The following is a 24,705-nucleotide window of genomic DNA, read 5'->3' on the forward strand; positions in this document are numbered from 1 at the left end:
TTGGGTATTCCTATGGCTACAATCATATAAGCAAATGTCCCTAAAGCAAGTTAAGAAGGATAATAAATTATCACCAAAGTATTATGGTCCGTACAAGGTGTTGCAAAAGATTGGTACTATGGCATACAAATTGGAGCTTCCTGCAGCTTCTCGATTGCACCCAGTTTTCCATGTTTCATGTTTAAAGAAGGTTATAGCGACAAGCTCCCAGTTCAAACAATATTGCCAGAACTTGACGAGGAAGGAAAAATTATATTGGAACCGGAAGCAGTCACAGAAACAAGAACTCGACAGCTACGAAATCGATCAATTTCAGAGTATCTTATCAAGTGGAAGAACTTATCCGCTGAAGATTCCACATGGGAGGATGAGAATTTTATGCAGAAGTATCCATAACTACTCAAGCGTTGAGAACAACACTTTTTTGAAGGAGAGGGGCATGTTGGGTCCTTATAATACTAGTGATTACCCCATTACTATTGTAGTTATACCCCTTATTTATATTGTTGTGCCCCTATTACCCCCATGTTGTTATTTCTGTGCCCCTTAGAATCCCTCTATTGTTATTTTTATTATTATTGTTAGGTCGGATGGATTATATTGTGACTCCTTAGACTCCTATATATAGAAAGGAGGTTTTGTCAATTGTATCATCCAAGAATTGTTCATTTATGTAATGTAAAGGAGGTTGCCCCCTCGAAGACGCTGAATTCTAAGGCGTTGATATATCTTTTCTATCTTTTCTTGAGCTGGTTTCATAACATGCCATTTGGCCTATGTAATGCACCAACTACGTTTATGATATTAATGAATGATGTATTGCACCATTTTACAGATTCATTTGGTATTTGTCTATTTAGATGATATACTAATATATAATGCTACCTGGGAAGAGCACACTTCACATTTGATGCAATTTTTGGAAACATTGAAGAAGCACTAGTTGTTGTCAAATATCAAGAAGTGTGAGTTTGCGCAACAGTCTTTGGTGTATCTAGGGTATGTGATCGGTGGAGGAAAGTTGGATATAGATCCTTCCAATATAGAGGACATCATGAAATTGTGGATGCCTACTAATGTTTTTGAGGTCAAGAGTTTCATTGGGGCAACATGGTACTTGAGGAAATTCATAGCCTCATTTTCAGTGGTAGTAGCACCGCTCCTTTATAACAGCAAGTGGCAAGAGTTTCCAACCAGGAAAAGCTCAGAAAAAGGCTTTCGAGGAGCTAAAGAAGAAGATCAGTCAAGCGCTAGTTTTAGCATTACCAGACTTGCAACAACCCTTTGAAGTGGAGACATATGTGAATAGGTATGTTATGGGAGTTTTCTTGATGCAAGGAGGAAGGACTGTATGTTACCATTATGAAGTATTTCATGGGGTAGTCCTTAACTACCCTGCTTATGAAAAGAAGATTTATGCCATGGTGAAATTTGTGAAGAAGTGGAAGCACTATCTGATGGGAAAGGAGACAATAATCCACACGGATCACCATTCGTCACAGTACTTGAAAGTCCAGAGTAAGCTACAACACACCAGGCATTACAAGTGGATGGGGTTTTTAAATCAGTTTCATTTAGTGATCAAGTATAAGAAGGGGAGCACAAACAAGTTGGTCAACTTGCTTTCAAGGCTACCCACATCAAAGATCACAACTTTGGGGACTTATGCACATGGAGCCATTCACCCATGATGCATACAAAGAGGCATATTCAAAGGGTAAGTACTTCAAGGAGGTGTATAAGCAATTGAAAAGTCAGATTCATGTGCACAATGGTGACAACACCATTGATTACCGTCTTCAGGATGGGTTACTGTTGGAGAGGTAAATCCCCTCTACGGATAGAGGCGATCCCTATTAGCCCAGAATGGGACTAGCAACAATCAATCAATGCTACTGTGCAAGTTCCTAATTGCAATTAAAAGAGAGTCAATGAACACCTACTTGGATTCCAACGCTATTGTTTGATGAAGAGATGCCGCTCTCGCCCCTTCGCTCCAGCCGGTCACAATCTTCCACGATCTCCGTGAATAGATACCTGCACACACGAAGAGAAAGACAAACACAAGCGTGAAATCTAATAAAAGCAATTATAAATCAGTCAGAAAGGATGTAATTCACATTAACCATTGCAAAGACAAACGAGAATGGAACCATAACAGTAGTCATCTATTATTAAATCAATAACAGAGAAAGGTACAACCAAAGTTATGACGCTGAGTCCTTCTCTTGAGGGTCCAGCCAGCAAGTCTCTTAAGCATTCACCCTTGGAAGTAAGTTCTCCCAATACAAAAGCTCTCTCTCACACAAGCAATACTCACAACCTTCCTTAAGCTTCCTCTAGCAAAACCACACTTGTCACACCAACTACCTACTAGCAGCAGCAATCCAAGCACTATGAATTCCACACTATCCAAACTAAAAACTAGCTGCTCATGGCCATGGAGAAGGAGTCTCCACAAATGGTGGGAGGATAAGCTTACTTCCAAGGAAGGTGGCTCAAATGACGAACAGACATGCCATAGAAGGGAGGGCGACACTCACAAGGCCAACAACCAGGTCTAGAGTCATCTGGAAGGCCGGCTGTTAGAACAAACTCGCCCAAACTGGATCAGCGCGGGTCTATAACTGCACTGGAGCGCTGACATCGCAGCTGAATAACAGGGAAGGTCATGTCAGCGCGACCAGATATGAATAACAAACGCGCTGGCTCATGAAATTCGATCAGCGCGGGAAACACGTGTTCTTCCGCGCTGACAGCGCATTTGGTCTGTTATGGAGCGCCCATCAGCGCGGTTATTTTGCCAAAAGTCACGCTGATAGAAACAACTTTGGCAAAGTGGGTCATTTGGCCAGTTTAGAGAGCATGAACATGGTGCATTTGATTTCATGACACAGTAGGGAGACTGACAAGGAGACAGTGACAATTTACTACGTAACAGATGCCCCCTAAAGCATGAAGCCCGAGAGAGTGGGAGGGGTGAAATGCTTTACAAAACTGCTGAACTGGAACACCACCAGGAAGGACCTGCACGTATGTACAACTGATATCTCAATTACATGTAGTCTAGGCATGGGCGCAGCCATCCAAAAGACATATAAAGAAGGTCTGTGGTATGGACGCAGCCACCCAACTGAAGAGACCATGATGATAAGAAGGTATGGTCGCAGCCATCCAAAAGACTCAGGTATGGGCGCAGCCATCCATCAATGAGTCATGTAATAACAATCCACAAAATCACAGCTCGGTTCACAACAGACAAAAACCAGGGTCTTGCGCTCCATCCCAACCCGAACAAAGTACAAGTTCAAGCATGCGAATACATGAGTTGAAGTCGAACATGCATGAACATCGTCTGATTACCAGTCAATGATGAAAACTGTTAACAGACGCGAGAGGTACCACCAATGATGACAATGGTCCTCAAGGTACTTATAGGTACAATCCGCGGCGTGTGAATCAATGAGCTGGTGTCGAAAACCTGCAGAATCATCCGATCGGAGGCCAATGATGAAAACCTCACGTCGAACACGAAGAACCTGCCATTGAGGCATGCAGGCTCTAAGGCACCTGAAGGGAGTCTCTAGGTCACTTTCCTAGATAATGAGCTGAAGTCGACAGGAAGTAACCTTGATCGAAGGTGGGCCATAATGTTTCCCACATCATCGACATGAGACGGAGAAGGATAAAATATTTTGTGTGAGACATCAGAGGGAGGTGGTAATCTTGCAGAGGCCAACTTCTCTTGAACATATCGGCGGCACAACAGTGGATTTGGCAGTATCTGACATCAAAGGAGCAGAGGTCATAGTGACAATGGCGATGAGCAGATGAGAGGTCAAATAGGATAACACAAACCCATGGAGGCTAGTGTAAAACAAGATGAGAAATCCCCACCCAGACACGAATGCAGACGAGTGCCATGTTCAAGAGCGACATACTGCCGACACGACCATTATTACAGTTTCATTTTCCCCACCATTTCTGGCAGGTACCCCGATTATTTTTGGAGGACAAGCTTGACGGGGATAGCATATGCTTGGAAAGTGTCATTTCGACGATATCCGATGTCATTGAGTTTTAACGAGCCTGACAAAGGAAGAACTCGGCGTCTTTTCCTGTTTAGAGAGTCTGAAAAGACAACAGAAAAGGAAACTCCAGGGGGGTCCTTTTTCGTAAAGTTGTGTCTCTCGAGCCCGAAAAAGTATAAAACAATGCTCGAAAGAACCGCCCGACCAGTATGATCGAGGAGTACTTTTCGTGAATAGTGACTTCGACCCGAAAAAGTAGAAAAGCGGTCAGAAGTACGTCGTTTTGGAGCCAATAACGAGTTCGAAACGACAAAAACCCGGCAATCTTTTTTAGTTTAAACAGTCGAGAAAAGAGCTTTAAAGGCGACCGCCTCTCATTTCTTTAACGAGTCGAGAGGGGGACTCGGCAATCTTTTCGTCTTTAAACGGTCAGAAAAGAGCTGAAAGCAGACCTCCATTTTTATTCTCTTTAACGAGTCAAAAAGGGAAAAATACTCGGCAATCTTTTCACATTTTACGAGTCAGAAAAGAGCTTAAAGGTGACTCGTCCTAGAGGAACGAGTGGTAAAAGGTAGCAACTGGTTCCGGCAATGGTGGAACTGCTCAAAACATGTAATGGTCAAGAGGCTGGCTAATAAAACCACTCATCGCTGCGGTTCCTCAGGAAAGGATAAACAACCAAGTGAGAGCATATGATCGGCCAAAGAGATGGTGGCGATGGAATGAAAACAACCAAGGCTCATTTAGCAGAATTCAGTGGATAAAAATGGAAATCACGAGATGTGAATCGGGTATGGGTTCATTTGTACACAAGCTTGAACCATGGAGAACTTTGCTTGGATTCGGTTTCATGTTTACACAAGCTTGAAACGAAAAAATATGCTTGTTATAAGTTCGCATGCCCCCAGCATAATAACGCAAATCGAGGTACATGCCCCCCTAAGCTTCATTGCATGCAACAAAGTGGATGGAATGAAGGTTCACTCTCGAGATCGATGAAAGACTCGACTTGTATTTTACGAGATCTTAATCAAAAGACTCGATTTGGAAAGGGAGGTGTTTCATTTTTTAATGAGGTTGACACAATAAAAGAACTATCCTCATAACCCTTGTTTCATTTTTTAACGAGCTTGACACAAGATCAGGAACTATGCTCCGACCAAGCATAGTTTCATTTTTTAAGGAGCTTGACATAGGAAAGGAACTATGCTCCGCCAAACCTAGTTTCATTTTTTAAGGAGCTTGACACCGGAAAGGAACTATGCTCCAATACCTAGTTTCATTTTTTAAGGAGCTTGACACCGGAAAGGAACTATGCTCCAATACCTAGTTTCATTTTTTAAGGAGCTTGACACCGGAAAGGAACTATGCTCCACTCGAACTTCATCATAATGAATAGGAAGTCGGTGCTTCCAAGAGTGTTACTCCAGGTGAATGGACCACATCTTGGAAGTCAGGACCTAATGCCCCCAGGACACTATGCACGACGGTGTCATCACTGGATACAGGCACGGGGTAGGTGGCCACGTAGTTGATCTGTGGTGGGGCAGATACAACTGGTGGATAAAAACTAGGAGGGGACGACAACTGCGCATGAGGCATTGGGGGACTAACGAACGACAATTGATCGATAGTCACAATTCTTCCATCGTGTGGAAAGCAAACCACACGGAAAAGCGAAGAAACAAGTGCCCCCATGGCGTAAACATAGTCGCGACCAAGGAGAAGACTAAAATCTAAAACACCTTGGGTAACCAAGACGTCTATATAGACGGTTTTTCCTCCCAAAGTAATAGGGAACTTTGGGAGAACTCCTAGAGATGGACAGGCTCCTCCGTCGAAAGCCAACAGATTCTGAGTGACTGGCCCAAGCTGCGGGGAACCTAAGGCTTGCCAAGTAGTGTACGGCATAAGACTGACCGACGCACCTTCATCCAGAAGAGTGCCAGGTACTGCCTTATCACAGGCAAGTACTGTAACCTGGAAGGGCACATGGGATGGAAGGCGACCAGCGATCAGGCGATTCCAATCAAAAGAAGCGACTAGACTACTTGGTGGGGGAATCGCATGATTGCCCCCAGGCGCTAAAGGGAACGAGGGAGAACCTTCGGGGGCAGCTGGGTTAGGAGAGTCATTTCGGGACTTCGGAGAATCTGAAGAGACGAGAAGAACGTGAGCATGATTTTCTTCCGAAACAGAGTGAGCGAGTGACGGACTCGAGTCATCACTCTTTCCGACCAATGGTTGGTCTGGAACAGGCTGGACACGGCCGGGTTCGGGAAGAGGGGCCTGGACAAGAGAAGAATGTGAACCAATCTTTTTGTCGGGAGGCGGATAATCTGCAACTGCAGAAAGACGTTGATATCCAACGGGAAGCTGGGGTGAGGGAGCTGAGAGACTTTCCAAGACACTGGAGGCTTTATCCATGAGTGGACAAAGGTGAAGGGGATGATTGCCTTCACAAAGTTTACAAGGGATTCGAATCTTCCCTTTTCCCTTGCCATTCCCAACTAATAAGGGAGCATCGCCGTGAGCTCCAGAGGACGATGAGGGGTGGGCCGGATCGTGAGACCATATTTCTAATACCCTGGAAATGCCAGGACAATCGCGAAGAAGATGGTCCTCCTTGCATAATCGACAAGGAAACTTAACCTTCCGCGGGGGGGCAGAAGATGGCCCGACTTCAGGTGTACTCGGTGGAGCAAGAGTTATACTTGTAGCCTCTCCTTTAGGAGACTTCTTCTTCTTGGTCTTCTTCTTCTTCTTCTTAGCCACCTGGTTACTCGAAACGAGGCCTTCACCAGGCGAAGTAGAAGATGAGGACGTAGAAGTAGGCGTCGAAGGGGAGAGGTCCACCTTCGGATCAACATGATGTTGTTCAGGTGGAGGGACTGATGGACTAACAGCCGACACGACAGGGACCAGAGAGGTTGAAAACAACCATACAGGCAACCCGACAGTTAACCCTGGAAGGGATAACGTTGCCATATAAGGGGCACCAACATTCCCAAGAGGAGGGAAATGACCAGGGTTCCCGTCAGGAGGGGAACTCGGGTTGGTGAACCCTGGAAAAGTTGCCATGGCAAACAAAAAGAAACCTATTCAAGCTAACACAAGATTTAACCAGGTGATGTTATCGTGGCCGAATAAATTTTTAAGACACAGGAACTGAACTTGACCTTTTCATGTTTCAAGAGTCGAGAAAAGGACGAAAAGATGACTCTAGTCTCCTTCGAATGTTTAATGAGCACGAAGTGACAAGAAGCTCACTGGCACCTTTTCATTTAGGGAGTCCGAAAAGGATCAAAAGTGACTGCTCTGGAGATTCTAGGCAAAGGGTTTACCAAGCAATCTGTAAAACTGGTTATACACCTTGGCAATCGTATGAGAACCAAGGACTTTCCGTACTGCAGTCAATCTTCCCGAATGCTGTGTTCGGTGCGTTACGGTTCGCAGGGCGGCAGACTCGGTTTCCTATGGATCAAGGATAAAAGCCTAGTGGGGTCTCCCTATATACGTGACGGTACGTGGGAGCACAGTCCGTGTTAGACCACTATCGAGTCACAGAAGGAGGAATCACCCAACCGTAATGTGAAACAATAGTGACTATGTTTAAAGACACCGGAACACGTCTCTAACCTAGACCTCTAGATGTTTGCGTTAAGTTCCAATGCGTTTTTAGGTTTATTCAGTTTATTTTATGGTTGATCTTGAATTAAGTTTCGGTTTCAGGTCCTACCGTATGAAAACTCTCGCAATTCCCCAGATGCAAACTACATGCCAAAGAATACCATTTCGTTCGATGAATCCTAACTATGAGAGGGTTAAGAGTTTTCGACCAAACAAAATGAACTCAATCAATCAAACAATCTAATGCAGCTAATGGCAAAGAAATGAAACTTCTTTTGAGAACACAAATCAACGAAATGCTCTTTTTCCCATTAACTATTGAATGCAAAAGATATTAGTTTGATTTCTTTTCCAATGGCACAATGCACCAATACACTAATCTCACGATGCATCGATACTACTAATGAAAGATTTAAATTTTGCTTTTCAATTTCTCAAACATGAAAATTCGTAATGCAAATGCACTTTCACTTTCGTATGCTAAATGAATGCAATTTTTTTTTGTGAATTCAAGAAGACAAACAAGCAAGTGTGAACTGATCGATCCAAACAATTGTGATCTATGCTTGGTAGTGAAGAAATCGAATCAACATAAAAAATTGGTTCAATAATCGACACTAAAAATCAACCAGCAACAAGTAGTGAAAAAGCCTCAAGCAAATCAATAAGAGGGTTGTGGATGAACCTTGAATAGACAAGTAACCCAAGCAAATGGTTTCTCGATGAAACTTCTAAAGGGCTAGGTCACATGGTCTAAAAAACACAAGACTCACTCGAATGAAATCAAAGAGAGAGCGTCCCTTAACCAAAAGCAATCAAAACAACCTAATGAGGGACAAGAAACAACAGGGGATAAGAAAGATTGATGAATTCAGGAGATAAAGTTATAAAAACAACTTTTCAGGAATCAGCGCAACTTTTACACAGACCACCCGCGCTGATCACAATGTGATCACAATGTCAGCGCAATTTTTACACAGACCACCCGAGATGTCAGCGCAAATTTTACACAGACCACCCGCGCTGATCCCAGAAAAACACAGTCGTCGCGGGAATTAAGCTAGCAACCCAAGGTCAGCGTGGGTAAAAAGCTACCAAGTGGCGCTGACATCGCGACTATACACGTCTTTTCCGCGCTGATCCGATTTCCAGGATCGTCGCGACTGTTAGGTGTAATTACGCGATGACCACGAAGTCAAAGAAACAGCTATGCGCTGTCAGCGCGACTGTTTTGATATAAACCGCGCTGAGGCTAAAAAACAGGCAGAATCAAGCCAAAAACTCCCAAACCAAGGCAAGAACTCTTTAAACAATTAAGACACCTCCCAGACTGAACCAGGAAGTCTAAAAGCAGAGAACTAATCCCCAATTTTTTGAAAAGAGAGTAACAATCAAACTCAAAACAACAATGAACAAAAAAGAGACAAAGGCCAGCTCCCCAGTATGGTTGCCAAATTGTTGGAGAGGTAAATCCCCTCTACGGATAGAGGCGATCCCTACTAGCCTAGAATGGGACTAGCAACAATCAATCAATGCTACTGTGCAAGTTCCTAATTGCAATTAAAAGAGAGGCAATGAACACCTACTTGGATTCCAACGCTATTTTTTGATGAAGAGATGCCGCTCTCGCCCCTTCGCTCCAGCCGATCACAATCTTCCACGATCTCCGTGAATAGATACCTGCACACACGAAGAGAAAGACAAACACAAGCGTGAAATCTAATAAAAACAATTATACATCAGTCAGAAAGGATGTAATTCACATTAACCATTGCAAAGACAAACGAGAATGGAACCATAACAGTAGTCATCTATTATTAAATCAATAACAGAGAAAGGTACAACCAATGTTCTGACGCTGAGTCCTTCTCTTGAGGGTCCAGCCAGCAAGTCTCTTAAGCATTCACCCTTGGAAGTAAGTTCTCCCAATACAAAAGCTCTCTCTCACACAAGCAATACTCACAACCTTCCTTAAGCTTCCTCTAGCAAAACCACACTTGTCACACCAACTACCTACTAGTAGCAGCAATCCAAGCACTATGAATTCCACACTATCCAAACTAAAAACTAGCTGCTCATGGCCATGGAGAAGGAGTCTCCACAAATGGTGGGAGGATAAGCTTACTTCCAAGGAAGGTGGCTCAAATGACGAACAAACATGCCATAGAAGGGAGGGCGACACTCACAAGGCCAATAACCAGGTCTAGAGTCATCTGGAAGGCCGGCTGTTAGAACAAACTCGCCCAAACTGGATCAGCGCGGGTCTATAACTGCACTGGAGCGCTGACATTGCAGCTGAATAACAGGGAAGGTCATGTCAGTGCGACCAGATATGAATAACAAGCGCGCTGGCTCATGAAATTTGATCAGCGCGGGAAACACGTGTTCTTCCGCGCTGATAGCACATTTGGTCTGTTATGGAGTGCCCATCAGCGCGGTTATTTTGCCAAAAGTCGCGCTGATAGAAAAAACTTTGGCAAAGTGGGTCACTTGGCCAGTTTAGAGAGCATGAACATGGTGCATTTGATTTCATGACACAGTAGGGAGACTGACAAGGAGACAGTGACAAAATTGTTGGAGAGGTACCCCTCTACGGATAGAGGCGATCCCTACTAGCCCAGAATGGGTCTAGCAACAATCGATCAATGCTATTGTGCAAGTTCCTAATTGCAGTTAAAAGAGAGGTAAAGAACACCTACTTGGATTCCAACGCTGTTGTTTGGTGAAGAGATGCCGCTCTCGCTCCTTCGCTCTGGCCGGTCACGATCTTCCACGATCTCCGTGAATAGATACCTGCACACACGAAGAGACAGACAAACACAAGCGTGAAATCTAATAAAAGCAATTATACATCAGTCAGAAAGGATGTAATTCACATTAACCATTGCAAAGACAAACGAGAATGGAACCATAACAGTAGTCATCTATTATTAAATCAATAACAGAGAAAGGTACAACCAAAGTTATGACGCTGAGTCCTTCTCTTGAGGGTCCAGCCAGCAAGTCTCTTAAGCATTCACCCTTGGAGGTAAATTCTCCCAACACAAAAGCTCTCTCTCACATAAGCAATACTCACAACCTTCCTTAAGCTTCCTCTAAAAAAACCACACTTGTCACACCAACTACCTACTAGCAGCAGCAATCCAAGCACTATGAATTCCACACTATCCAAACTAAAAACTAGCTGCTCATGGCCATGGAGAAGGAGTCTCCACAAATGGTGGGAGGATAAGCTTACTTCCAAGGAAGGTGGCTCAAATGACGAACAGACATACCATAGAAGGGAGGGCGACACTCACAAGGCCAACAACCAGGCCTAGAGTCATCTGGAAGGCCGGCTGTTAGAACAAACTCGCCCAAACTGGATCAGGGCGGGTCTATAACTGCACTGGAGTGCTGACATCGCAGCTGAATAACAGGGAAGGTCATGTCAGCGCGACCAGATATGAATAACAAACGCGCTGGCTCATGAAATTTGATCAGCGCGGGAAACACGTGTTCTTCCGCACTGACAACACATTTGGTCTGTTATGGAGCGCCCATCAGCGCGGTTATTTTGCCAAAAGTCGCGCTGATAGAAAAAACTGTGGCAAAGTGGGTCATTTGGCCAGTTTAGAGAGCATGAACATGGTGCATTTGATTTCATGACACAGTAGGGAGACTGACAAGGAGATAGTGACAATTTACTGCGTAACAGTTACTCTACATGTTGGATATGTTATGTGTTCCTAAAGGTGAGTGATTGCAGTTGATTACAGAGGCTCACACCTCCAAGGTTGCATGGCACTTTGGTGTAGGGAAGATTGTGGCTAACTTGCAGAGGTATGTGTATTGGCCCAAGATGCAAGAGTAGGTAGCTAGGTTCATAAGAGGATGCATGATTTGTTGTATCGACAAGCTTAGCAACATGAAACAGGGTCTATATCATCCCTTACTTGTACCTACTCGTCCTTGGCAAATCATTTCCATGGACTTTGTGGGAGGTTTACCAACATCCAAGAAGGGACATGACTACTTGTTTGTGGTGATTGAAAATTTTAGCAAGATGTCTGTTCTGATGTCCTATACAAAGAATATCAACGGGCAAGAAGTAGCAAAATTATTCTTTGGATAGATCTGGGTGCACTTTAGGATACCAAGGAGCATCGTTTTAGACAAGGATACAAGATTTCTCAGTGCATTATGAACTACATTGTGGGAGAAGATGGACACAAAGTTTAAGAGATCTATATCATTCCATCCATAGATAGATGGGCTAACTAAAGTAGTTAATAGGACTTTGGTGCAACTTTTGAGAGGATACAATCAAAAGCATCCAAAGACCTGGGATGAAAATCTAGTATATATACAACATTCTTACAATAGAGAAATCCACACTTCTACAGGAAAGTCCCCATTTGAAAGTTGTTTTGGATATTTTCCACCTTCACCTTTGGATATTGCATATGGGTAGCAAGGAGGAGTGAGGGGAGATCTTATGGGAGATGCTTTGAGGGCTGGAAAATTTATAGAGAATATCAAGTAGATCCATCTATAGGTACAAGAAACACTACATAAGTTGCAAGATAAGTATAAGGCCAGACATGATCAACACAAAACAGAGAAAGCGTTCAAGGTGGGAAACAAAATATAACTACAATTGAACAAGGAGAGGTTGCAGGGGTCCGGTAAGAAAATAAAGGCTCTGAGGTATGCCTATCGACTTGGTTTACCACCATATATGCACATTTACTCAGTTGTGAATGTCGAGAATTTGAAACTCTATGAGCCTACCATGCTAGATCGGGAAGAGGAACAAGTCCTACCTTCTGTGGAGGATTTGGCATTAGATGCTTAGGAAGAGTTAACAAAAGATACAATTTTTCATAAGAGGTCTAGAACTACAAGATAGGATTGGCATGACATTCGAGAGATTAGGTTGAAGGGACAACTTTCAGACAAAGCTAAATAGTACACCAGAGAGAAGGTGGTGGAAAAATTTCCTTAGCTCATTCAATAGAAGCTTTTGGGGACCAAAATCCTCCCACAATGGGGAGGTGTGATCTGAATTGAATCATTATATTGTTTTTCATCCATCTCAATGCATTCATAGTGGAAAAAGTGGAGGAATCAACCCACGGGACTGTTTTAATTGTGGGACCCAATTTGGTGAAATGGGGTCTAAAAATTTATGAGAGTGTTTTGAGGCATCAAACGAAATTTTTTGGGGTAAAACTTTGTCACTTTTGTGTTGCATCTCTTCATGTTATTCTACACGCAAAGATTTTTCCAACTACGTAAGAAGTGTGTCAATTGTAGTCTGTATGCAAAAATTATGCAACTCAGAAGTTGACCTTCATGATTTCACCACCATGGTTCAAGAGGATGTTGCATCAACCCCCATTATTCATGGAAAAAGGGGATAGCCACATTATTGTGATGTAAAATACTTTAGAAGAGTCTTTATTGTAACTCTAGTTAAGAGTTGATATAGTCAAACTTAACCACCAGTAGGCTATTGGGTTGTGTTATAACCAGGCCACTAGGAGGAAGAGGCATTTCATTATTTTGAGTGCATTTGTTCCAAATATGAGAAAAATAACCAAGAGGGATAGGAGGTAGAGCACACAGAGAGGATTTGTGCATTGTAACAGCCCATGAGGCACATGCCATACCTCTTTGTACCTGAAACCATATTTTTAGACAGAGGAAGAGAGTAAAGTGACCTCACCTTCCAACTGGGTTTTCTCCCAAAAGGATTTTCCAGAGCATAGCATGTGTCTTATGTGTGTGTGTGCAATTTTATTTTGTCGTTCTATATTTTTTCCAAAATTTCTATTCACATGCATGCACTAATTACAATAAATTATACAGATCTAGAAATTTAATAAAACTGTAGTAGTGTAGAATTTCAAATTTTTTAATATAATATTATCAAATCTGTTGTGACGAACTATCCAGTGGAATATCCACAACAATGTACGGATCACAATACCTATTTTATTTTTATCTTAGAAACATCATGAAAATTAGATCCATCATTCAACTCAAACACTCTAAGTCATATTTCACTCCTATTCACCAAATAACCCATCCTTCTATATCTATCACCAACAATAATCCTAAAACTCAATGAAACCATGATGATGAACACCAATCCAAGTGCTTCTTAAAAGCTTTTTCTTATTGACTACACCATATCTCATGCATTTTAAATCCTAACCATAATAACTTATTAAGTGAATTAACTCAATATTTTAATGAGTCTTTTAAATTTAAATAATATATATCATCTTAATCACTTATTACCACATCGCAAACTTTGGTGGAATCTTTGTTACTTACAATTGTACTTGAAACTTCTTTAAGTTTCAACAATTTTCTTCAAATTTCGAGTTAGAAATAAGATTTTGTGAACTTGTTTATCGTCCTGACCAAGTAGATTTATAGGTCATAGCAATGAAATTAATTAAAAAATTGAATTTATTAGACATAAAATTTAACATACAAGGCACAAAAATTTACACGGAAAATCCAATTTGGGGGTAAAACCAGGGAAAAAAATTAGTATATTTTTATTACAACAATAATGAAAAACACTACATTTCACTAGTTTCTTATTTCTTTTTCACTCACTATGGGACAATACCTAGGTTAAGAAAATATGGGTGCAAACAACTTTGATTTGGTGTCACACCTAAGACATAATTCCCCTAGTGGAACATTATGTTTTCACAGAATTCCTCTATTGAAACAATAGGTTTTCATGAGATAGCAAGAATAAAAGGAAAATCCGTTGGAATTTTATGTCTTTAAATAGGTTAGATTAGAAAAGAATATCATGGGAAAAACCGAGAGTCCAAAAAACCCCTAATGTTTTATTTATTTTATTTTATTCTATGTAATTTGACATTACAACATCTCTTCCATATATATATTTAAAAATATATAATTGAATAATATCTATTTTATTATATATTGTCAAATTAATAGATATTTTGGAGGTATATTTTTAGTTGAAATTTTTTTAAAGAGATTTTTTAGGATAGTAAGTTTGAGTTGTGTAATATACCAAATTTAATTTTTTCAAAACTTTTTGAAAAGACTTAATTTATTTATACATGCAAAAATACATTTTAAATAATAAGAAATCCAAATTCTTTAAAAAACACATCTATATATATTGAAATATATAAATATTATGTATACTAAAATCTATGTAGTTCAATTATATATATTTTCTCTCTTTATTTCTAGTTTAATTATTCTTTTTGGGCATTGGTTAATTTTAATCTTGTAAAAAAATTTAAAAACTTGAATTTAAGTGTTTTGATCTCTAAATTTTTAGCTACCCATTTTTTTTATAAGATATTAGATGCATTTATGTATTTAGAAATATATTTTAAACCCATAATAATAATAATAATAATAATATTACTTAATATTGTATCTTATATACCGTACAAAAATAAAATGGAAAAAAATCATATTTCATATATATAATTTTGCATATATACAAATTTATTGTATCTTATATACCATTAAAAAAAAATAAAAAAAAAAATCATATTTTATATATATAATTTTTGCATATATACAAATTTTTAACGTGGAAACTCGCTCTATGACCTGACACACCATTAAAGACGGTTATTGAAATACTGTAAGATTCAGGATTAAAGATGCCAGCTATCTTCAGATCAGCGCAACAGTGGCAGTGGGCCAGGGAGATATTATAAGCTCCAGCACGATTGTGATAGTCGTCAGTGTTGAGTGAAAAGTTCAAAAATAATGAGCTTTCCGGTTAAGTGGTTTTACATGGCAGCTTAATTTTTTTTTTTAGGTTTTATGAGCTGCTAATTTTTTATATAATCCTGAATTTAAGTTTATTAAAATTAACCTAATTTTTTTTTTCCGAAGAAAAAAAGCAAAATTTTTTATTAACAAAATAAAAAGTTTACATTCTGTAGGAGCTTTGAGCAGAGCTGATGGCTCACCTTGTGCTGATTTGGTCTATTTGAAAGTATAAAACAAAAAACTCAGTCCTGTGTTGACTGAGTGTGGGTGCTTGAGTGTGTCCTGATGCTACGAAAACAGTAGCTGTCTAGCCTTCCTCTCTTCCAGAGGCTTAAGTACATTCTATATCTGGTGCATACCTTGGGGTCTCCTTCAGTGAAGGAAAACAACCCCTTACATGACTGTCCATAAAAACTTTTTTAAATACATCTGAAAGTATATAAAAGGTTTTTGAAGTTCTGTTTGTAGAGCTCATGCAAAATTTACAAAAATATAAAGGAAAACTGTAAAAGATATACATTATGCCCATGAGAACTATATGCAAAAAAGAAAGAAGACGATCCTCGCTCACTGAGGAGGAGCAAAAGGGGGCTGATGAGAAGTGGTTTGCTGCCCCTGACTGTGTTCCTCTATTGTCCAGCTTCCCATATCCTGTTGTAAACCAGCTTTAGAAAGCTGATCTGCTTCTTCATTTTTATCCCTGTAAATATGACAGATGTGAAAGTTGTTAAAAGAGGACTTTAAAAGCAAAATTTCTTCTAAAAGAGTCTTCAGAATCTGGTTTTGACAAGATGCATTTCCATTGACCCATTTTATGACATTCAGAGAATCGCCGAAGATTTGAATTGTGGATATGTTTCTTTGTAGTAACCAGCAAAGGAGAAGGCGCAAAGCAGACAACTCAGCATAATTGTTTGACCCAGGTCCTAGTCCTACAGAAGCTTTTAGGGAGTGATCAGAGTTCATATGAATGCATATCCCAGCTCCAGCCTTGTTATTCTGGGATGCTCCATCAAAAAAGGCCCAAGGAATGCCCTCCTTGATAATAACAGGCTTGTCACGGTTTGGTGGATTTTTTGCTTCAGGGGCCGGGATAGCAGAGTATATGGCTGCGCAATTTATGGCTATGACGGATGAAGGGATGATTTTGTCTTGAAACAAACTTTTGTTTCTCGCTAGCCATACACCCCAAAAGAATACAAGAGGTAGATTTCTCATGTTTCCTTCCGGGTAGTTCTGCCACCATTTCCTCCAGGCTTCTTCCAAAGGATCTGACCCCCACTGAGCCTTTACATTGAGCAAGCATGTTAGCTCTTCCCATATCTTTAAAGAAACTGTGCATGATGTAAAAAGATGTCTTATTGATTCCTCATCAGATTTGCATAAAGGACATCTTCCTGGACCAACTAGGTATCTGGCTTGTAAAATGTCCCAGGTTGGGATTTTTCTTTTTAGCATACACCATAGGAAAATCCTGGCCTTTGCTGGGCTTTTTAGCTTCCAAATGTTTTTCGACCACCACTCGGGAAGTCCCCACCCTTTCTGTTTCATTAAGTAAGAGTAACCATCTTTTGGGGAGTATTCTCCAGTTTTCCCCTGCGCCCAGATCAGCAGGTCAGGTTCGTTTTTAAGCCTGACATGAGAACGATGGAGCTCTTGAGTGAAAGAAGCCCATTCGTTCTTCCATCTGATATTTATACCTAAATCTTCATCATTTTTCCAAGCCTGTCCCCAAATGGTAGAGTGGCCTACTTTCTCCACCTGGTTTAGAGTGAAGATTCCTTTGCTGTCAAGATGTCTGAGAAGACCAGGTGACAAAGCAAAAGCTTCATTACAACCTACCCAGGGGTCCCTGCCGATTCTAATATGACTTCCATCTCCCACTTTCCAAGCCAGACCTTGTTCTATCACAGAGAATGCCTCCAACGTGGCCTTCCAAATGACTGATATATTCTTCTTTTTCTTTTCCTGGCTCCGGATCCAGTCTTCCAAAGGAACTGGGTCTATATACTTTCTTTTAACCACCTTTGTCCAAAGATTCTCCATCGAGATTAGTCTCCAGCCGGACTTTGCTGCCAGGGATAGACTAAACTCAGGGAGTCTTTTAATTCCCCATCCTCCCCATTCTTTTGGCCTGGCCAGCTTATCCCATGCCACCCAGGGAAGAACAGAATTTTCTTTTGAACCTGCCCATAAAAATCTGCAACAAATCCTTCTGATTTTCTCCAACACTCCTTTGGGGACCCAAGTTAAAGCTGCCCAGTATACTGGGATGGCTAACAAGACTGATTTGATGAGGGTCAATCTGCCTGCTCTGGAAAGCCACCTGAAACTCCAATGATTGATTCTGGCTTCTATCTTTGCTATGAGCCAGTTCCAATCCTCTTTCTTGTATGCTACTGGCTTTAGCCAGAAACCCAAATATTTAAAAGGGGTGTCCAGAGGCTGAAGAGGGAAAGAAAAAATATTGGTCATTCTGGCTCTTTCTCTTCTGTCAAGATCTGCCACACAGACTTGAGATTTCCTAGAGTTTATCTGCATTCCAGTGGCTTTCAAAAAGAGATCAAAAATGCTTTTAAACTCCTTAATTTCGTTAGATGTTCCATTTGAAAAAATCAAAATGTCATCGACAAAAAGCAGATGAGTGATGAAAAGGTTTATTGCTACCTCGATACCTTTTACCTTCTCCTCTCTTCTGGCTTTGTGAATCAATCTGCTCAGACCTTCTGCCACTAGCAGGAACAGGAGCGGTGATAAAGGGCAGCCCTGCCTAAGGCCTCTTTGGCTATTGAAAAAAGGGGAGGCTGCTCCATTGATCAAAACAGCAAAACTGACATTTGTAATACATCCCATAATCCAGCTGGTGAAAGAATAGTTAAAACCCAAATGAGTCAGCAGCATCCGGAGATAAAGCCAGTTGATTCGGTCATATGCTTTGGATAGGTCTATTTTTAAAACCGCACCTTTCTTTTTCTTTTGTCTGACACTGTGAATTACCTCCTGAGCTACTCCAATGGCTTCATGAATTTGTCTTCCATCTAGAAAACCAAATTGTTCCATTGATATGTTTCTTGACAAGATAGGAACAATTCTGATAGCTATCACCTTGGCGATGATTTTGTAAATACAATTACACAGGGAGATCGGCCTAAAATCTTCAAAGTTCTCCAGATCATCCTTCTTTGGAATGAGAGCTATAAAGGTTGAATTAAAAGGCCTGTAGACTTCTCCTTTCTGTCTTGATTCTTCTACTACATCAGTGATTTCAGAGCCTATAAGGTCAAAGAAATAGAGGAAGAGTTCGATAGTCCAACCATCAGGACCAGGACTTTTGTCTTTGGCCATTATTTTCATCGCTGCTTCAACCTCCTCCTTGGAAACAGGTATTGATAGCTCTTCTGCTTCTTCCTCCTCTACAAATCTCGGAAAACATTGAGCTGTCCTAATGACTTCTGCTATGGTGGCCTCTCCCGGATCAGAGAAAATTCTCTCAAAATGTCTCTTTCCTAAACCCGAGAGGTCTAAAAGAGAACTGGCCTCCCTTCCTTCTTCATCTTTAAGGCTCCAAATGGTATTTACAGATTTTCTTCCTTTTGCATAGTTGTGAAAAAAACTAGTATTTTCATCTCCTGATTTTAACCATATTGCCCTACTCTTGAGCCTCCATTCTTCTTCCTTGTCTAAGAGAATTTTGTTTTGAAGCTTCTCCAGGTGAAGGATTCTATCCTTTGAGGCCTGCGAGTAATAACCATCCTCCTCAATGCTCTCCAGTTTCTTCAACTCCTCCCTGATTTTAGACAGTTCTTCATTCTGTTTCAACTTCCTGTCCTTTGCCCAGGATATAGTCGCTTTTTTTAATCTTTTAAGATTCTCCATGAACAGGAAGCTTTTGTCCTCTCTTGCATTCCTGTCCGGGTGGATCCACGTTTCCTTAAAAAGAATGCTGAAGGATGGATCTTGAAGCCAGGAAGAGTTGAATTTGAAAGGGGCAGGAGGCTTTGGGGGGGGGGAAGGATAGATCCAAAAAAATAGGAAAGTGATCTGAATTGCCTACCTCCTCCACCCACTGCCTAAAGATAGGAGCTTTTGATATTAGGTCCTCGGATAGAAGAAATCGGTCTAATCTTTTAGCAATCCGATCCTCCCCTACTCTTCTGTTCCTCCAGGTAGGCTTGAGTTTGACCGGGGAGGGATCTGAGAGATTGTTATCCAGGAGGAGGTTGTGAAAGAAATCCGACAAGGGGTCTTCCCTGGCTGAAGGACCCCATGCCTCAGCTCTTCCTATTGAAAAGTTTAGGTCACCTCCCACAATCAGCATAGAAGACTTCATTAGAGATTTTGCCATCAAATCGACCCAGAAAATCTCTCTTCCTTGACAAGGGCCATAGATGTTTACAATTGAAAAGGGGAGGGAGAAAACAGGAGAGAGAACCTCCATACCCAAAACTTGCTTCGTCCCCCATTGATTGATGACTTTTATTCTTCCTTCTTTAAACCCGATTGCAAGACCCCCGGAATGGCCTGATGAGTCTATAGCGGTAAAGGTCCATCCTGGCAGGAGGGCCTTTAGCATAGATTCCACCTCTGCACCTTTCCCCAAAGTTTCTTGAAGAAAAACAATGTCAGCTTTTGAGTTTAGGATCCAGTCTCTCAGGGCCAATTTTTTAGGTTTACTGGCCAAACCTCTACAGTTCCAGGAGGACAAAATCATTTGATAACATATTCGGGGGTCTGCACAGCTCTAAGAACCCCAGGGATAGAGTGTTGTTTTCCATCAGCTACATCCAGCTTGGCTTTTAGCTTTGCCTTAGAAAGGTCCGATTTTCTACCTCTCTTGTTCTTGGCAGAGCTTTGGGAAAGAGACTGTCCTAAGCCCCCAACAATATCGTGCAACCCGGATTTTCCCCCCATGGATCTTAAGTTATAGGGGCACGGGGTATGGGGGATCGGGGGAGCAAGAGGGGGCCACTTTTCTTCACAATTCAAATCCAGAGTCGGCATGGCAGCCGAAATTGAATCAATATCAGGATAGTTTTTTGCAGGTTCAGCGTTCTCATTTTGGCCCATGTTTTGAGAGGGGGAAATTGATGGCGAAATATGCATAGAATTTGAATTATGCTCAGGAATTTGTAGAGAGAAAGAAGGGGAGCCTGAGCACATACCCTTATCCGGATCGCTGATAGGATTTTGTTCTGCCGATGCGACCTTGGCATGCTCCTCCGCTGCTTCCGCCGAAGGGGGTTCATTGTTCTGTGCCGCCTCTTGGATCTGGGGATCTTCCGACGCTGGCTCTTTCTGGTTCCCCTCGATCTCCATTTCTTCAACTGTCTGGTTCGCCGTTCCTTCTTTCTCCTGAGGAGGATGTGCCCGATTGAAAACTGGTTCTCTAAAAACAGAGGTCCTCTGAAATCGTCTCCTTCTGAACAGCGGGCAATCCTTGGCTAGGTGCCCATACTCATGACAGCGATGGCACCTAAAGGGCAAGTGCTCGTAATCTAAGAGCTGCTCGAACACATATTCTTTGTACTGCAAATTAATCTTTTGAGCGAGGCCACTGCTCGGATTAAGGCTCACCAGAATGCGGGCCATTGCTCTGTTCTTCGTCTCCAAAAAAGACATATCAGCCTCCAGGAAGGATCCCAGTCTGTTACCAATTGCTTTAAACACAGCTTCTGTCCATAAAAACGAGGGGAGGCCCGGAGCCCTCACCCATACCGGAAATTCATCAGTTCTCTCCTTGAGAGCATCAAAGAGGGGACTCCATTTCTTCATCAAAACCGGTATATTCCCTATGATCCAATTTCGTTCCAACACCCATTCTGCCGCCTCCTTATCCTCGAAACGGAACATGAACCAGCCTTTGGCTAAGCATTGAGCCTCAAACCAAAGAGGTCTGTCAGAAACGAAACGCTGTTCTCCCCAAGCTTGAATGAATTCTGACGAAAATTTCTTTCCTCTGGCCCTTCCAACAAGGGTGCATTCTGCAACTTCTAAAGTTTCTTCAATAGAAACTTCCATGCCTAGGACTAAATTTCCTTCAATCTCCTGAGATCCAATCGGCCTTTGGGGTTTTCGTTTCTCACCTTTCTTCCTTAAATCTTCAGCAGAAACCCTGGTTTCCCCAAAACCACCAATCCATTCTGGTTCCTCCTGGTTCGAATCCGCGGGGGGATCTACCTCTGGCTGTGTCTGAACAGGGGCGGAGAAGACGTGGGCGGGGCTCCCAGTAGAATGAAGACCATTAGTTGTGCCATCGAAACCTCCCGACTCTCCCGCTGTGTTGACGAAATGACCTTCGATGCCTTCAGCTGGGATTTCTTTAGAGAAAGGGGGGACCTTCGGCAACGAAACCCTGGAGAGCGGAAAAACCCCGCCAGAAACCCTAGCTTTACCAAGGCCAGAGGAAAGCCCCAAATTTGCAGTATCCTCAAAACCCTTTAAGGAAAAGTTCCGGTTAGACCCTAAATTACCCTTGTTCTCAGAGAAGAGTGCGCCTATTGACGACCCATCCGCCACAGCCTCCCTATCCGCCGACTTGAAAGAGACCTGGTTTCGAAATCTGTTGGTTTCTCTGCCCGAATCACTGCTCTGAAGTAAAAACGAGGGTTTTACCTCCTGAGAAAAAGCCTCCTGCCTCGACAGCTCGAATGCTCCAAAATACTGCTCCACATTTTGAACTGTGGGATCCTTTCCCCACATTGAAAGGATATCCTCCAGTTCCGGGTCCAAGTCCACCAACTCATTTGGGTTAACCATGGTTTAGAGGGTCGTTCCGAGGAAAGCGACAGCAAACAGACAAGATGACGAGCGCCCTTACCCTAGAATCTTGAAAACGGAAAAACGGGAAACTGCAGCTTCAACGTTGATATTATCTCCTAACAAAAAGCGCTAAGGCAGAGCGACACCAACCTCCAGCTGCCAGTCAACCGGGAGGTGCCTTCCTGCGCCTGCACCTGTACGCGGAAACCTGCCTGCAGTTCCTTAGCCGTGGCCTGAACGAGGTTCCGCCCGAAACCCTCGCCTCCAAACCCTAGCCATCCTCCCCTAAGAATAAAAATGTTGAAGACAAGTATTTGAAATTTAATACCATAGATAAAAATGATTTTTTCTATTTTCTCAAAATTAACCTAAATTACTATATAAAAAATGAAAATATGTAACATATATCCTATCGGTGGTTGAAAATGAATATAAATTAATAAAATAAAATAAATATAAATTAATATAAAAAAATGAAAAATATGTAACATTGTCTTATTGGTGGTTAAAATTTATAAGGTTATAATGGATAATGAACGTCGGTTAATCTAATAAAAATACGATTATCTATGTGTGTATTCGTTTCGATTCATGTATTTCATTCAAATAAAATTCCTGAGAGTACTCTTTTTGGTTTCTTGCAGCCTTCAAGAATGGAAAAGCCATTGGTGACAAGGTATGTGACCAAAACACAAAATTCTTATACGATGGTCGCGATTATTCATTAAATGAAATTAACATATTTGATTTATTTGTAGCGCAGGCAGCCTCAGCATGGCTTTACATAGTGCCTCACGGAATCCGGAGTCTAATGAATTACATAAAACAACGTTACAACAACCCTCCCGTCATTATCACGGAGAACGGTATGTTATTTTATGAGGGCACGGATGTCTTTAATTTGTTGCTTATGCAATCTACCATTCATATTCATATTCATATTAATAGCAATTCCATTGCATATGGGCATTTCTGTGGCAGGGATGGATGACAGCAACAATATTTTGATTCCCCTGAAAAAGGCATTGAACGATCAGAAACGGATAAAATATCACGCAGATTATCTCTCCAATCTTTCTGCTGCAATCAAGTAAGCTGCTCTTCTTCCGAATTAAGGTAACTATGATTAATTGTTAATGGCGACGTAACTAATAATAAATAAATAAAAAATGGTGGTGCAGGGATGATGGGTGTAACGTTGGTGGGTATTTCGCGTGGTCTCTGTTGGACAATTGGGAATGGGCAGCGGGGTACACATCCGGATTTGGGCTCTATTTCGTTGACTACAGAAACAACCTCACCAGACTTCCCAAAGCTTCTGTCAAATGGTTCAAATGTTTTCTCACTCCATAGATACATCATGTGTCTGTTATTAAACGTTTTCCCTCCTTCATTGCCAGATTGGCGTGAACATTCAAAAATAGCCAATACATATGTTTGGCTATCACATTTGTTTAAGCGATAAATGCAACCTCACGGGCATATTTGAGTTTTAACTTCTCACAAAGTCCCGTTGGTGAAGCAATGAACAATAAACTGTTTATTCATCGTGAATGTCATTCCGTTTCCTTATTTTTGCTACTTTAGGGTAATTGATTGGACTGGATGAAATAACACTCTTACTGGATACTTAGAATAAAGCATTAACTGCTCTGTGAAATTGTGTATACTTAGCATTGACTGATATGTGAAGTTGTATGCATTTTTAATTGTTTTTCACTTTCATTAAATGGTTATGGATAACCATTTTTATTTTTTTCTCATTTTGAATGATGGAGAGGTAAGATAACATTTATTTTTTCTTTTCAATGGCACAACCTATCCTCCATTAAAGTCCTAATAATTTGATTTACTAATTTCTATTTTTTACTTGTTATATCATAATTTGATTTACTAATTTTATTTATTTATTTATTTTTAATATGATATTGTGTATTACTTTTGTTTTATTATGTCTATGAAGATTTATATTTGAGGAACTTCTTTCATCTTCTTTGTATAATTATGGTCATTGACTAGAATAGATGGACACAACAATGGTTTAATGATCAGTTGAGTTAGTTTAGGTTTAAACAAAGCAAAGCACAACACAAATATTAGCAAACTTTGATTGGTTTCAACAACATATTCAAGATTCGATGAATATGACTTCAACAATGCTGTATAATGGCAAGGCATGGTTAAGTGCCATGTCGATTAGTAAAGTGATTTGGCTCACTTTATAGACTTCGAAGACTTGGCTAGTATATGGACCCAAGGAGCTAGATAATCCATTATCTAGGGGTTATAATGTATACAAAGAGTGCCTTTGGGCACAACTATTGGATGCATGGCATGTTGACAAAAGTCACCAAAGGGTGTAGAGGCATTGTTCAACACAAGTCGATAAAGTGTGTGGAGGTTCCATCAGGTGCAAAAAATCAACAAAGAAGTCTCCTTCAAGCATATGCAACCAAAGTCATTAGATGAGTTACACATTAGGTCCACTTTGTTAAGGAGTAGATTACAA

The 24,705-nt window shown here is 41.2% G+C and overlaps 1 protein-coding gene across 1 annotated transcript in view; it reads left to right on the top strand.

Moving 5' to 3' along the window:
• The window catches only part of LOC149222390 (beta-glucosidase 40-like), a 67,068-nt gene extending 43,163 nt beyond the window's left edge, over nucleotides 1–23,905 (top strand). Inside the window, exons 10-13 of the mRNA XM_089385422.1 lie at nucleotides 22,841–22,872; nucleotides 22,960–23,062; nucleotides 23,178–23,286; nucleotides 23,378–23,905. Coding sequence (XP_089241548.1) covers nucleotides 22,841–22,872; nucleotides 22,960–23,062; nucleotides 23,178–23,286; nucleotides 23,378–23,549 — 416 coding nt within the window. The 3' untranslated portion in view covers nucleotides 23,550–23,905. The remainder of the gene's footprint in view (nucleotides 1–22,840; nucleotides 22,873–22,959; nucleotides 23,063–23,177; nucleotides 23,287–23,377) is intronic.
• The last annotated feature ends 800 nt before the right edge of the window (nucleotides 23,906–24,705 follow it).

Source organism: Pinus tabuliformis, chromosome Q (genome assembly GCF_031772625.1).
Source record: "Pinus tabuliformis cultivar Carrire ecotype Pingquan chromosome Q, CPIR1, whole genome shotgun sequence".
Taxonomy (NCBI): domain Eukaryota; kingdom Viridiplantae; phylum Streptophyta; class Pinopsida; order Pinales; family Pinaceae; genus Pinus; species Pinus tabuliformis.